Source organism: Oncorhynchus gorbuscha, unplaced genomic scaffold (genome assembly GCF_021184085.1).
Source record: "Oncorhynchus gorbuscha isolate QuinsamMale2020 ecotype Even-year unplaced genomic scaffold, OgorEven_v1.0 Un_scaffold_697, whole genome shotgun sequence".
NCBI lineage: Eukaryota > Metazoa > Chordata > Actinopteri > Salmoniformes > Salmonidae > Oncorhynchus > Oncorhynchus gorbuscha.
In genome coordinates, this window is record NW_025745771.1 from 297,457 (window position 1) to 309,554 (window position 12,098).

Here is a 12,098-nt window from a genome sequence, read left to right on the forward strand (position 1 = left end):
TATTCAGAACATAAAACCAAATGTCCAAAACATTATCCCTTAGGTCTAGGACAGGAAGTACTTCAATAGTTGAAGTGTATGTTTCAGAAAGACGTATCTTAAGGGGGGTTTAGCCATCTGTGACGGAGTTGACAGGTCACTGATGAAGTGGACAACAAACACTCAAAACAGACATTTTTTTTTTACCTCTGAAAAATAGAAGTTCAACACAAAGTTTTTGTAAAATATAGAAAATAATTCATTTTGAAAATTTGCCAATAAAAGCATCAATCTATCAGGTTTTTTACAGAATTTACGTTACATGAAAATCTGAGGAGTTTGTTTTACGGAGTAGACAAACATTTAAATGTTTATTCATTCAAGTTGTATACAAAGTAGCAATCGAGTTTTTCCTCGGTTGCTTCATGCCTATAAAAATCTCATTTAAAATAAACACATTTTAACCAAAATTCCCATCCTATCAGGGAGATGGAGTTGACAGTTTATGGTTGTGGCCAATAGTGATTTGAATATGATTTGTTTAATTCTATCAACATTTGAGAACTTTCCAGACCATGAGTGGCCTTGTTGCACTCCATGTAATGAGGACATGAATAAGGGGGTCCTGATGGTAGAGCTGTCCCTGCTCATTCCTGATTCATTTAGGATTTCAGACAAATCTGACTGAGTCGACCAAATCTCCAGACACATTTTTTAGGAATCAAAGTTTTGAGAGAAATATTATTTAAAGTCAAATAACGGAACAATTTGTCATTTTTGTTATACATTTTTCCTGCCGAACAAGGATTGTCCAGACTTTGAAGAATCCCTGATATATATATGAAGTCTCTGAATGCTCTGCATATCAGTGAATGCAAAGAGCCCAGGGTTTAGTTGCGTTTATGTGTGTTAAATGCGTACGTAACACGTGTGTAAATCAGATGATTTCCCATGAACCAACATTCTTAGCATTGGCAGCCATGAGAGCCTCCAGCTGGTGGTTCCAGCCCAGGACATCAGCCAGCATCTGCACACCACCGACCACATCCCCTAGCTGGGCCACATCATTGTGTCGCGGGGTCCCCAAGCGAAGGGCCCCACCAGGTCTCTGTTGATAAGTAGACGAGGGACAGAGTCCCTCACAGCTCCGGCCAGACTGGCAAAGGGCTCCACCTAGTGTATTGACATGGAACAATATGTTTTAAGTCTCCAGTAAATAAATAAAATATATATATATATATATACAAACACACACACACACACCGGAGATATCTTTTATAGGAACCCTGGACTACTGAGTGAAACCCTGTCCTGCCTGATTGACAGGTGAATAACAGGAGAATAGCGTGTTAACTGGTTTATAACATGTTTATAACTGTGAATAACAGCTTACTAACAGCCACATAACATGTGTATAACATCTTAGTAACACATTAATAGCAGCGTTCCTCACCTCCAGAGAGGTACCCATGATAATGAGGAGGTCTGCCAGGGGGAAGTCCTTCAGGTAGCTGAAGTAGTGAGGAGGTAGTTCCTCCCCAAAGAAGACAATGTCAGGCTTCACCACACCCTTACAAGTGGGACATTTAGGGACTGTCCCCTTCATAATATCAGGCTAAGAAGTAGACAAACACACAGGAGAAATACAGGAAATCAAAACTAGATATATATTTTAACAACAAGCCAACAAGTCTCTCAATAATATGAATCAGTTGTAACAGGGAAATGCTCTGAGAATGGAGTGATAGTTAACCGACTCACACGTAGCTCCTCCCCCTTGTAGACTCTGAGACACACAGTACAGGTAGCAGTAGCAAACGAGCCGTGTGCCTCCACCAGTTTCTCAGTGGGGATTCCTGCCACTAGAGTCACACACACAGTGAAACACAGCGAGATAGACAGAGAGGGAGAGAGACAGTGAAACACAGCGAGATAGACAGAGAGGGAGAGAGACAGTGAAACAAATCAAATTAAATGTTATTTGTCACATACACATGGTTAGCAGATGTTAATGCGAGTGTAGAAATGCTTGTGCTTCAGTGAAACAAATCAAATCAAATTTTAACAATTTGTCACTTATAGACACAAGTGTAAAGGAATGAATAGAATATGTACATTAAAAAATACATGAATGAGTGATGGTACAGAACGGCATAGGCAAGATACAGTAGATGGTATCTAGTATATTCATATGAGATGAGTAATACAGTATGTAAACAAGATGCAGTAGATGGTATAGAGACAGTATAACATATGAGATGAGTAATGTAGGGTATGTAAACAAGAACAGATGGTATAGAGTACTTATATACATATGAGAGTGTAATGCAGTAGGAATTAGACGGTATATACATATGAGATGAGTAATGTAGGGTATGTAAACAAGATGCAGTAGATGGTATAGAGTACAGTATATACATATGAGATGAGTAATGTAGGGTATGTAAACAAGATGCAGTAGATGGTATAGAGTACAGTATATACATATGAGATGAGTAATGTAGGGTATGTAAACAAGATGCAGTAGATGGTATAGAGTACAGTATATACATATGAGATGAGTAATGTAGGGTATGTAAACAAGATGCAGTAGATGGTATAGAGTACAGTATATACATATGAGATGAGTAATGTAGGGTATGTAAACAAGATGCAGTAGATGGTATAGAGTACAGTATATACATATGAGATGAGTAATGTAGGGTATGTAAACAAGATGCAGTAGATGGTAATAGAGTACAGTATATACATATGAGATGAGTAATGTAGGGTATGTAAACAAGATGCAGTAAGATGCAGTATATACATATGAGATGAGTAATAGAGGGTAAACAAGATGCAGTAGATGGTATAGTACAGTATATACATATGAGATGAGTAATGTAGGGTATGTAAACAAGATGCAGTAGATGGTATAGAGTACAGTATATACATATGAGATGAGTAATGTAGGGTATGTAAACATTATATAAAGTGTCATTGTTTAAAGTGGCTAGTGATACATTTATTACATCAATGTTTCCATTATTAAAGTGTCTGGAGTTGAGTCAGTATGTTGGCAGCAGCCACACAGCGTGTGTGAGATAGAGAGAGAGATGACAGGCTCCTATGTGTATTATCTGAACTGTTTTTCAATATGGTCATACTAGTGGATCCACTTACGTCTCTCCAGGCCGTCGATATTCTGCGTGTACATTCTGAGGAGCTGGCCCTTGTCATGAAGGAGACGTATGAAAAAGTGTGTGAGGTTGGGTTGGTAGTTGCCTGGGTACAGCTCTTTGGCCAGGGCAAAGAAAGGGTTGGGGTTGTGATGGAAGTAGTTGATCTCGAAGATGGCTTCTGCGTAAGGAAGATTATACTGCTGGAGGTTGTCATAGAGACCACTGCCAGGGGACCTGTCCAAGGAAAGTAGGGAGACATGGGTTGACTGAACATGACATTCCTGACATGGGTTGACTGAACATCTCAAACACTTTCCAAATACTTGAGGTTGCATTTGATGGAACTTCAACCAATGGAATCATCCCAAAAGTGCAAAACCGCAACCTGCCCGCCGGTCAAGTGCACCTCAAGCATTTAAAATATACCGCTTGTCACCTGAAGTCTGGGATCCCACTAGGTGTGCTGATCCCAGCCCCTGCCATCACTATGATCCTCTTGTACTGTCCGCCTCTGATGTTCTTAGTGAGGTCCTCTAGCGTCTGCTGCTTGGAGTCCTCCACTCCTCCTCTACAGAACAGTCCTCGAAACCCAGGCCACCAGACTGTCCTGTCTTGGCTTGGACGTAGACCGTGGACATCCCTTTGCCTTGGAGCGAGGAATACTGTTCTTTGCTGTTGATCTGAGAAGGTAATGCATGTGGTGAAGTTACTGAGTAACTAGCTACTATCCTCATCGATCATATTACCTGTAGGTTTATGTAATGCTCACATCAATCTCAAAAGCACCTTTCAAATGACAATTAGTTTCAAATCGATATTTAGGCTCTTGCTTACGTGTGAGTTTGATGAATCTAGCTGTACTTGATGTAATAGTATGATACAGATATAACCTGCCCTTGTAGACCAGTGGCGAGGACATGAAATAAGTCATAGCTAGCTGCAAGAAATACACAGTATATTTGTAGCTTTCTCTAGAGCCGCATCTTCATTTTGGAAGCAGGCAGTTGAAGCGCATGTTTTTACACAAGAAGAACCATTTCAATAGCATAACTCTCCTAAGGTGTTTAGCTACATTTCATAATGCACAACATTCGCTCAAAACCAAATGTGAGCCGCTGCATTAGTCTGTTGTTGCTCTGATTACCTTTGAACTCGTGACGAAGGCTGATTATACCGTAAAATATGTTTAAAAAATATATATATAATAGAGTTTAGAATAAACCATTTAAATATAAGTGCTCACTGTCATTATTTTATCAATTGTAAATATCAGTTTGGTTCACTAATTAAACTACTTATCGTGATTACATCTATTTAAAGTATATATATACATATGGGGTAATTAAAAAACACGTCAACGCGTATTTGTTAGGAACATTACGGTAGACGTGTCTACGTCACGCTCAGCTCCCATGAGCCTTTGCGTCTGCTCTCTGCTTGTGGTGCTAGCTGTTCAGTTAGCTCGCTCGCTAGCACTTATAAGATACAAGTTTGTCAACGCGTTTCTCATTCGGTATCTAAATCTAAACCTACCGCGACACAATGAAAGATGTTACCGGGTACCTCAAAACGCAACAGAGCATCAGTTCGACCCCGGAGATGGCATCGGAATGGCACACACTAGAGGAGTTTTACAACAAAAAGTAAGGAAAGCGTCTTTGTCTACGTTATAGCTAGTTGTTTTATATGTCTGTCATTCATGCCGCTGAGTCATGGAGTTAGCTTACTAATGCTACAGTAGCTAGCTGAACACCAACCATCAGTGAATGACACACAAACAACACACCAACTGTGAATTGTGTACAGTGAAATATGTTTTATTCGTAACATGTGACTAACATTACCGAAAATGTATTGTTATGATTAGTCGTCATGTCCACAATCTTCCTTTGATGCTATGCGGTTAACGTTTGCTAAAAATGCTTCAGTAGACAGGGAGGCTAGCTAATTAGGTAGTTAGTTAAGGTTAGTTTTTTTTGTTGCATTTAGGGACTTTTGCAATCTTGCAATGCCATAGGTATTCATAGTCTCCCCGTCTTCCCTTCATCAGGCGGCAGGTAGACTAGTGGTCAGAGAGTTGGACTAGTAAATTAACAGAAAAGTTGCAAGATCGAATCACCAAAATGACAAGATAAACAGTGGTTCTGCCCCTGAACAGGCAGTTAACCCACTGTTCCTAGTCTGTCACTGAAAATAAGAATTTGTTCTTAACTGACTTGCCTAGTTAAATAAAGGTACAAATAAATCTGACCAGCTTCCCACTAATCTCATTCAGTGCAGGTTTGTTTCTTATTCATCATGTAATTCTAGTACCTAACCATACCTCGTCTTTCCATTGACAGGTTGTGGCATCAGTTGACCCTGAAGCTCACAGACTTTGTAAAAGACCCTTGCTTTGCCACAGGAGATGGCCTCATACAACTGTATGATAACTTCCTCAGTGACTTTGACCACAGGTAGGACCAACACCAACCTACAGTAATAACTGCTTCTCTGACAATTGGAAGAGTAGCTAGAATTACAACACTGTTTAGTAGTCTAATCTCTGAGTGTTCAGTTGTAACCTTTTCTTTCTCTGTCTCTCTGTCGTTTCTAGAATCAACCCCCTGTCTCTGGTGGAGATCATCCTGTATGTTGCCAGACAGATGACAGGTAAGAACACAGTCATGACATGCAGTCTGTAGTCCTATCACCTTCTTCGCTGATGCTAAGTAATTGAACATGAATCCACTCAGATACAGCATGTATCAGCACTCATGGTATTTCAACCAGCTCAACCATGTTCTCCTTTTCAGATCCTAAAGATGCTATCACTTTCCTTGAGAAGACGAAGGAGAAGGTGAAGAGCAACGACGAGTCGGTCATTCTGTGCAAGACATCTATTGGAGCCCTTAAACTGGAGATAAATGACCTTCCAGCCACAAAGGTAACACACTGTCTGGCTATACAGTAACTTACTTGTAGGTAAAAAACCTGGAAAACAAACATCTCAATGGAGACCTGTCCCAAGATGGCAGGAATCAAAACAATCAAAAACATACAATAGCTTACTGAAGCCGGGTGTACATGTATGTACATTTCAATTCAGTGTATATTTTGATTTTATTTTACCTTTGTTTAACCAGGCAAGTCAGTTAAGAACAAATTATTATTTTCAATGACGGCCTAGGAACAGTGGGTTAACTGCCTGTGCAGGGGCAGAACGACAGATTTGTACCTTGTCAGCTCGGGGGGCTTGAACTTGTAACCTTCCGGTTACTAGTCCACCGCTCTAACCACTAGGCTACCCTGCCTTCCGTCCTACAGATATTAATTGAGGAGGTGGAGGAGACGCTGAATAACTTGCCGGGTGTGACGTCAGTCCACGGGCGATTCTACGACCTGTCCAGCAAATACTACCGCATCGTGGGAACCACGCCTCTTACTACAAGGACGCGCTGCGCTACCTCGGCTGTGTCGACATCAAAGACCTGCCAGGTAACATCTGTTTACAATGTACAGAGGCAGTATGTTGCACTGAAATCATACAGCAGAATTTAATGTTGGTAAAATCACAAAAGCATCATTAGAATTCTTTTTCTTTTTTTTTTTACAATTGTTTGAAGGCGTTATTAGTTGGTGTGCTAGTACTCACTAGCTGTCATAACTGATGTCTTTATATCCATCAGAGACAGAGAAGCAGGAGAGGGCTTTCACACTGGGTCTGGCTGGACTCTTAGGAGAAGGAGTTTACAACTTCGGAGAGCTGGTAATTACCCATCACCACCCTTGTGATAGTTGTGTTTTTGAGGTATCCTCCCATTTGGTGAGATATTAGTCTGGCTGATAATAAGCATCAAGCAGCCATTTTAAAGCTAGTTTTGGCTGAGCTACAGCCACCAAAGTTTGGGCTCAAGTTTTACCTTCAAAGCACCAGATGGCTTTGACAGCCTCGGTTTGACAGCCTCGGTTTGACAGCCTGTCTCTGCTTGTGTTTTTAGCTGATGCACCCGGTACTGGAGTCCCTAAGGAACACAGACAAACAGTGGCTGATAGACACATTGTACTCCTTCAACGGAGGCAACGTGGAGAAGTTCCAGGCCTACAAGTCTGCCTGGGGAGCGCAGGTAACCAGCACAACTGGCTATAGTACGGCCTACAACAGCCGGTTGAATGTACTCTATGGAAACTATCACTGCAAGAAATAGAGAGCGAAAACTATTGTAGCTCCCGTTGTCTCGATCCAGAATGTGTTATTGTTTATACACATGGACATGGGTTTGTTGATGTGCTATGATTGGAGGCCCATTTTTGTTTAAATGATAATGCAAGTTAATAATGTTACAATAATCGCAGAAGATTAGAAATCACCTGTCATTTAACCAACAAACACAACTCATCTCAACGTGTGTCTGTGTTGCAGCCTGACCTGGCAGCCAATGAAGCCAAACTGATGCAGAAGATTCAGCTGCTGTGTGTGATGGAGGTGGGTTCTCCTTTCTCTCTCTCTCTTCCCCCCCCACACGGCAGAACTAATGCTCTCTCTAATTGAATGTTTTATAGTGCAGGAGAACTGACGTTTGGATACAGGTTTTACTTTTCACAATGAATGTGTTTGTTTTACCCAAGGGTAGGAACTGAAAAATGGCATATTTTTAGAGGAACAGAATCTGAACTGGGAACGAAAGTGAACTATACTTTTCCGGAACAGAACAGTTATTTTGAAAGCATGGGAACCGATTAATAACTTTACATTTCGGGTATTTTTTTCTTGTCCCACAAAAAAACAGTGGCTATGCAAAGCTCTCCCTCTGTCACTCAAACTTCTTCCAGTGTCTGCCTGCCCCTCCCCCTCCTTCCAAAGCCCTCCCTGTCACTCAAACTTCTTCCAGTGTCTACCTGCCCCTCCCCCTCCTTCTGAAGCCCTCACTTTGTCACTCAGAAACTTCTTCCAGTGTCTGCCTGTCAGATCTTTGCCAGTGTGAAGCTGCCTGTCATAGGCTATCTGAGCCCCTCCCCTCTTACTGGAGCCCCTCCCCCTCTGAAGCATAGGCTACTGGAGCCCCTGAAGCATAGGCTACTGGAGCCCCTCCCCCCCATAGGCTCTGGAGTCCCTCCCCCTCTGAAGCATAGGCTACTGGAGCCCCTCCCCCTCTGAAGCATAGGCTACTGGAGCCCTCCCCCTCTGAAGCATAGGCTACTGGAGCCCCTCCCCCTCTGAAGCATAGGCTACTGGAGCCCTCCCCTCTGAAGCATAGGCTACTGGAGCCCCTCCCCTCTGAAGCATAGGCTACTGGAGCCCTCTCCCCTCTGAAGCATAGGCTACTGGAGCCCCTCCCCCTCTGAAGCATAGGCTACTGGAGCTGAAGCCCTCCCCCTCTGAAGCATAGGCTACTGGAGCCCTCCCCTCTGAAGCATAGGCTACTGATGTTACTGAAGCATAGGCTACTGGAGCCCTCCCCCTCTGAAGCATAGGCTACTGGAGCCTACTGATGTTACAGGCATGAAAACAGAAGAATGCTAGTTAATGATACTATAGTTATCAAATTTTATTTGTCACATACACATGGTTAGCAGATGTGAATGCGAGTGTAGCGAAATGCTTGTGCTTCTCATTCTGACCATTCACAACAACTACCTTTTACACACAAGTGTAAAGGAATGATTAAGAATTTGCACATAAAAATATATGAATGAGAGATGGCCCAACGGCATAGGCAAGATGCAGTAGATGGTACAGTATATACATATGAGATGAGTAATGTAGGGTATGTAAACAAGATGCAGTATATACATATGAGATGAGTAATGTAGGGTATGTAAACAAGATGCAGTAGATGGTATAGAGTACAGTATATACATATGAGATGAGTAATGTAGGGTATGTAAACAAGATGCAGTAGATGGTATAGAGTACAGTATATACATATGAGATGAGTAATGTAGGGTATGTAAACATTATATGAAGTGGCGTTGTTTAAAGTGGCTAGTGATGCATTTATTACATCCTGAAAAAGGGGACTTTTTTTTTTTTGCTGAGCCAATTTTTTTTTTTTATGGTTCAGAATGAAAATAAATTAGGTTCCAACACCTGATTTTTACCAGCTTACTGTTGGATGCACTGATTGGTCAGTCTCTCTGGGTCACAGCGCCTGCTTAATGACGAGGATAAATTTAAGTGATGTTCCCAAACAGCCCTAACAGGTCTACCTCTTCTTCTCTCCTCCGTCTAGATGACGTTCACTCGTCCCGCCAACAACAGACAGCTGACCTTCCATGAGATTGGACAGAGTGCCAAGATCCCCGTGAACGAGGTCAGTTGGTCGTCAATCCACCAATCGTATGTCACTTATAACAAATCATTAATATCTGGAGGCTTCTTATGAACATAGGTCTGTATCCGTGGTCACCTGGTCCACAGGTGATTTGCCCAGCACAATAACAACTAATTAACATAACATTTAGTTGAGTCGGTGCTTTACTGTCTGGAACTATAGGCCTGCACATCCTGTGGCTCCACCTCCAGAGTTAGTGACAACTGGGGTTTATCTGGAGACCAGGGTTGGTGACAACTGAGGTTTATCTGGGTTTATCTGGAGACCAGGGTTGGTGACAACTGGGGTTTATCTGGGCACCAGGGTTGGTGACAACTGAGGTTTATCTGGGGACCAGGGTTGGTGACAACTGGGGTTTATGACAACTGGGGTTTATCTGGGGACCAGGGTTGGTGACAACTGGGGTTTATCTGGGGACCAGGGTTGGGGTTTATCTGGGGACCAGGGTTGGGGTTTATCTGGGGACCAGGGTTGGGGTTTATCTGGGGACCAGGGTTGGGGTTTATCTGGGGACCAGGGTTGGGGTTTATCTGGGGACCAGGGTTGGGGTCTGGGGACCAGGGTTTATCTGGGGACCAGGGTTGGGGTTTATCTGGGGACCAGGGTTGGGGTTTATCTGGGGACCAGGGTTGGGGTTTATCTGGGGACCAGGGTTGGGGTTTATCTGGGGACCAGGGTTGGGGTTTATCTGGGGTTTATCTGGAGAGTTGATTGTAAACGGTTTGAACCTCCTGACTGGGTCTGATTGTGATTCTTGGTTGTCCCCTGCAGGTGGAGCTGCTAGTGATGAAAGCTCTGTCTGTGGGTCTGATCAAAGGAAACATTGACGAGGTGGACCAGAAGGTTCAGATGACCTGGGTGCAGCCCCGAGTACTGGACCTGCAGCAGGTAAATGCATACCACCCTTTAACATATTCATATTCACGGGCCAAGGAATAATAATCAATCAATGAGAAGCACCGGTTCTCAGAGGCTGGACATGACTCCTGGTTTGGACCAGAAACAGGGACTATAATGTCCTCTGTAACAAGACATTGAGACCAATCCTAGTTGTAGTTAAAGTGGCTTTGAGCTATAGAAATCATGCTCGACTTATGGAAAAGCTTTTTGAATGTTAACCTTTGACCCTGACTCTCTTCCTTGTCCTTTTTCAGATCAAGGGCATGAAGGACCGGTTGGACCTCTGGTGTGGGGATGTGAAAAACATGGCTGTGTTGGTGGAACAGCAGGCCCACGATATCCTCACCTAGACGGGCCTCCTCCCCCTTGGTTTAGCATCACTTAGACAGGCCTCCTCCCTCTGGTCTCCTCCATGGCCCTGTCCAGAACAACCCCCTAACCTCTAGACACTTGTAGAGATCAGAGAACATTTGATAGGTTTATGCAGTATGATGATAGTACCTTGCCCTCTGATAGTCTAGGTAGAGTTTTGGCCATATTGCTTCCACCAGTTAGATCCTCTCAGACAAGGGTCTAGGGTGTAGGTGCCAGGATGTTCTTCTGGACAGGGCCCTTCCCCCAGCCTGTTCACCCCTAGAACAGACCCCCATCACAGGAATCCTCTCTTCATTCCTCTACCTACTTATCTCCCAGAAGGACTGATGCATCCAACTTTTTCAGTGTTTTTGTATTTTTGTTGGGGTTCTGTGTACGTTCTTGTTACTTTATAGCAGTAAATAAATACAAGAAAACATTGTTCAATTTTGAAATAAAAATGACAAATGCTTGTTGATGAAACATTACCCTTCAAGCATGAATTGTGGATGTGACTGTGTTTTTAGACCTATTGGTTGTATTGACTAATATAATGACAGGGTACATGAGGTCCAGGATAGTTTAACCAGGTTATATTAACTAATAGAGTGACAGTGTCCAGGACCTGAGGTATGTTTAAATGTTGAACCAGGTTATATTAACTAATAGAGTGACAGGTCCTGGACTGAGGTATGTTTAACCAGGGGTAATATAATGACTGTTTCCAGGACTAGAGGGGTATGTTTAACCAGGTTATATTAACTAAGGAGTGACAGTGTCCTGGATCCTGAGGTATGTTTAAATGTTTAACCAGGTTATATTGACTAATATAATGACTGTTTCCTGGATCCTGAGGTATGTTTAACCAGGTTATATTAACTAAGGAGTGACAGTGTCCTGGACTGAGGTATGAACCAGGTTATATTAACTAAGAGAGTGACAGTGTCCTGGATCCAGGTATGTTTAAATGTTTAACCAGGGTTATATTAACTAGGACTAGAGTGACAGTGTCCTGGATCCTGAGGTATGTTTAAATGTTTAACCAGGTTATATTAACTAATAGAGTGACATGTGTCCTGGACTGAGGTATGTTTAAATGTTTAACCAGGTTATATTGACTAATATAATGACTGTTTCCTGGATCCTGAGGTAGGTTTAGACCAGGTTATATTAACCCAGGGGACATGAGGTCCTAGGACTAGAGGGTTTAAATGTTTAACCAGGTTATATTAACTAATAGAGTGACAGTGTCCAGGACTGAGGTATGTTTAAATGTTTAACCAGGTTATATTGACTAATATAATGACTGTTTCCTGGACTGAGGTATGTTTAACCCAGGGTTATATGAGGTAATAGAGGACAGTGTCCTGGAAACTGAGGTATGTTTAAC

The 12,098-nt window shown here is 42.5% G+C and overlaps 1 protein-coding gene and 1 pseudogene across 2 annotated transcripts; one reads left to right on the plus strand and one right to left on the minus strand.

Annotated features, from left to right (window-relative positions):
• Nucleotides 1–894: 894 nt before the first annotated feature.
• Nucleotides 895–4,279, minus strand: LOC124019858 (NAD-dependent protein deacetylase sirtuin-3-like). Its single transcript, XM_046335293.1, is given in 7 exon segments — nucleotides 895–1,065; nucleotides 1,068–1,152; nucleotides 1,433–1,594; nucleotides 1,741–1,841; nucleotides 3,142–3,374; nucleotides 3,577–3,820; nucleotides 3,975–4,279. Coding segments are annotated over 7 exon segments (1,071 nt in total). The 5' UTR covers nucleotides 4,072–4,279; the 3' UTR covers nucleotides 895–916.
• A 282-nt stretch (nucleotides 4,280–4,561) lies between these two features.
• On the plus strand, nucleotides 4,562–11,196 carry LOC124019857 (annotated as a pseudogene). Its single transcript, XR_006835858.1, has 11 exons — nucleotides 4,562–4,783; nucleotides 5,483–5,596; nucleotides 5,737–5,792; nucleotides 5,936–6,066; nucleotides 6,447–6,617; nucleotides 6,809–6,888; nucleotides 7,121–7,246; nucleotides 7,543–7,605; nucleotides 9,353–9,433; nucleotides 10,226–10,342; nucleotides 10,609–11,196. The product of XR_006835858.1 is annotated as a 26S proteasome non-ATPase regulatory subunit 13-like (transcript).
• Nucleotides 11,197–12,098: the final 902 nt, after the last annotated feature.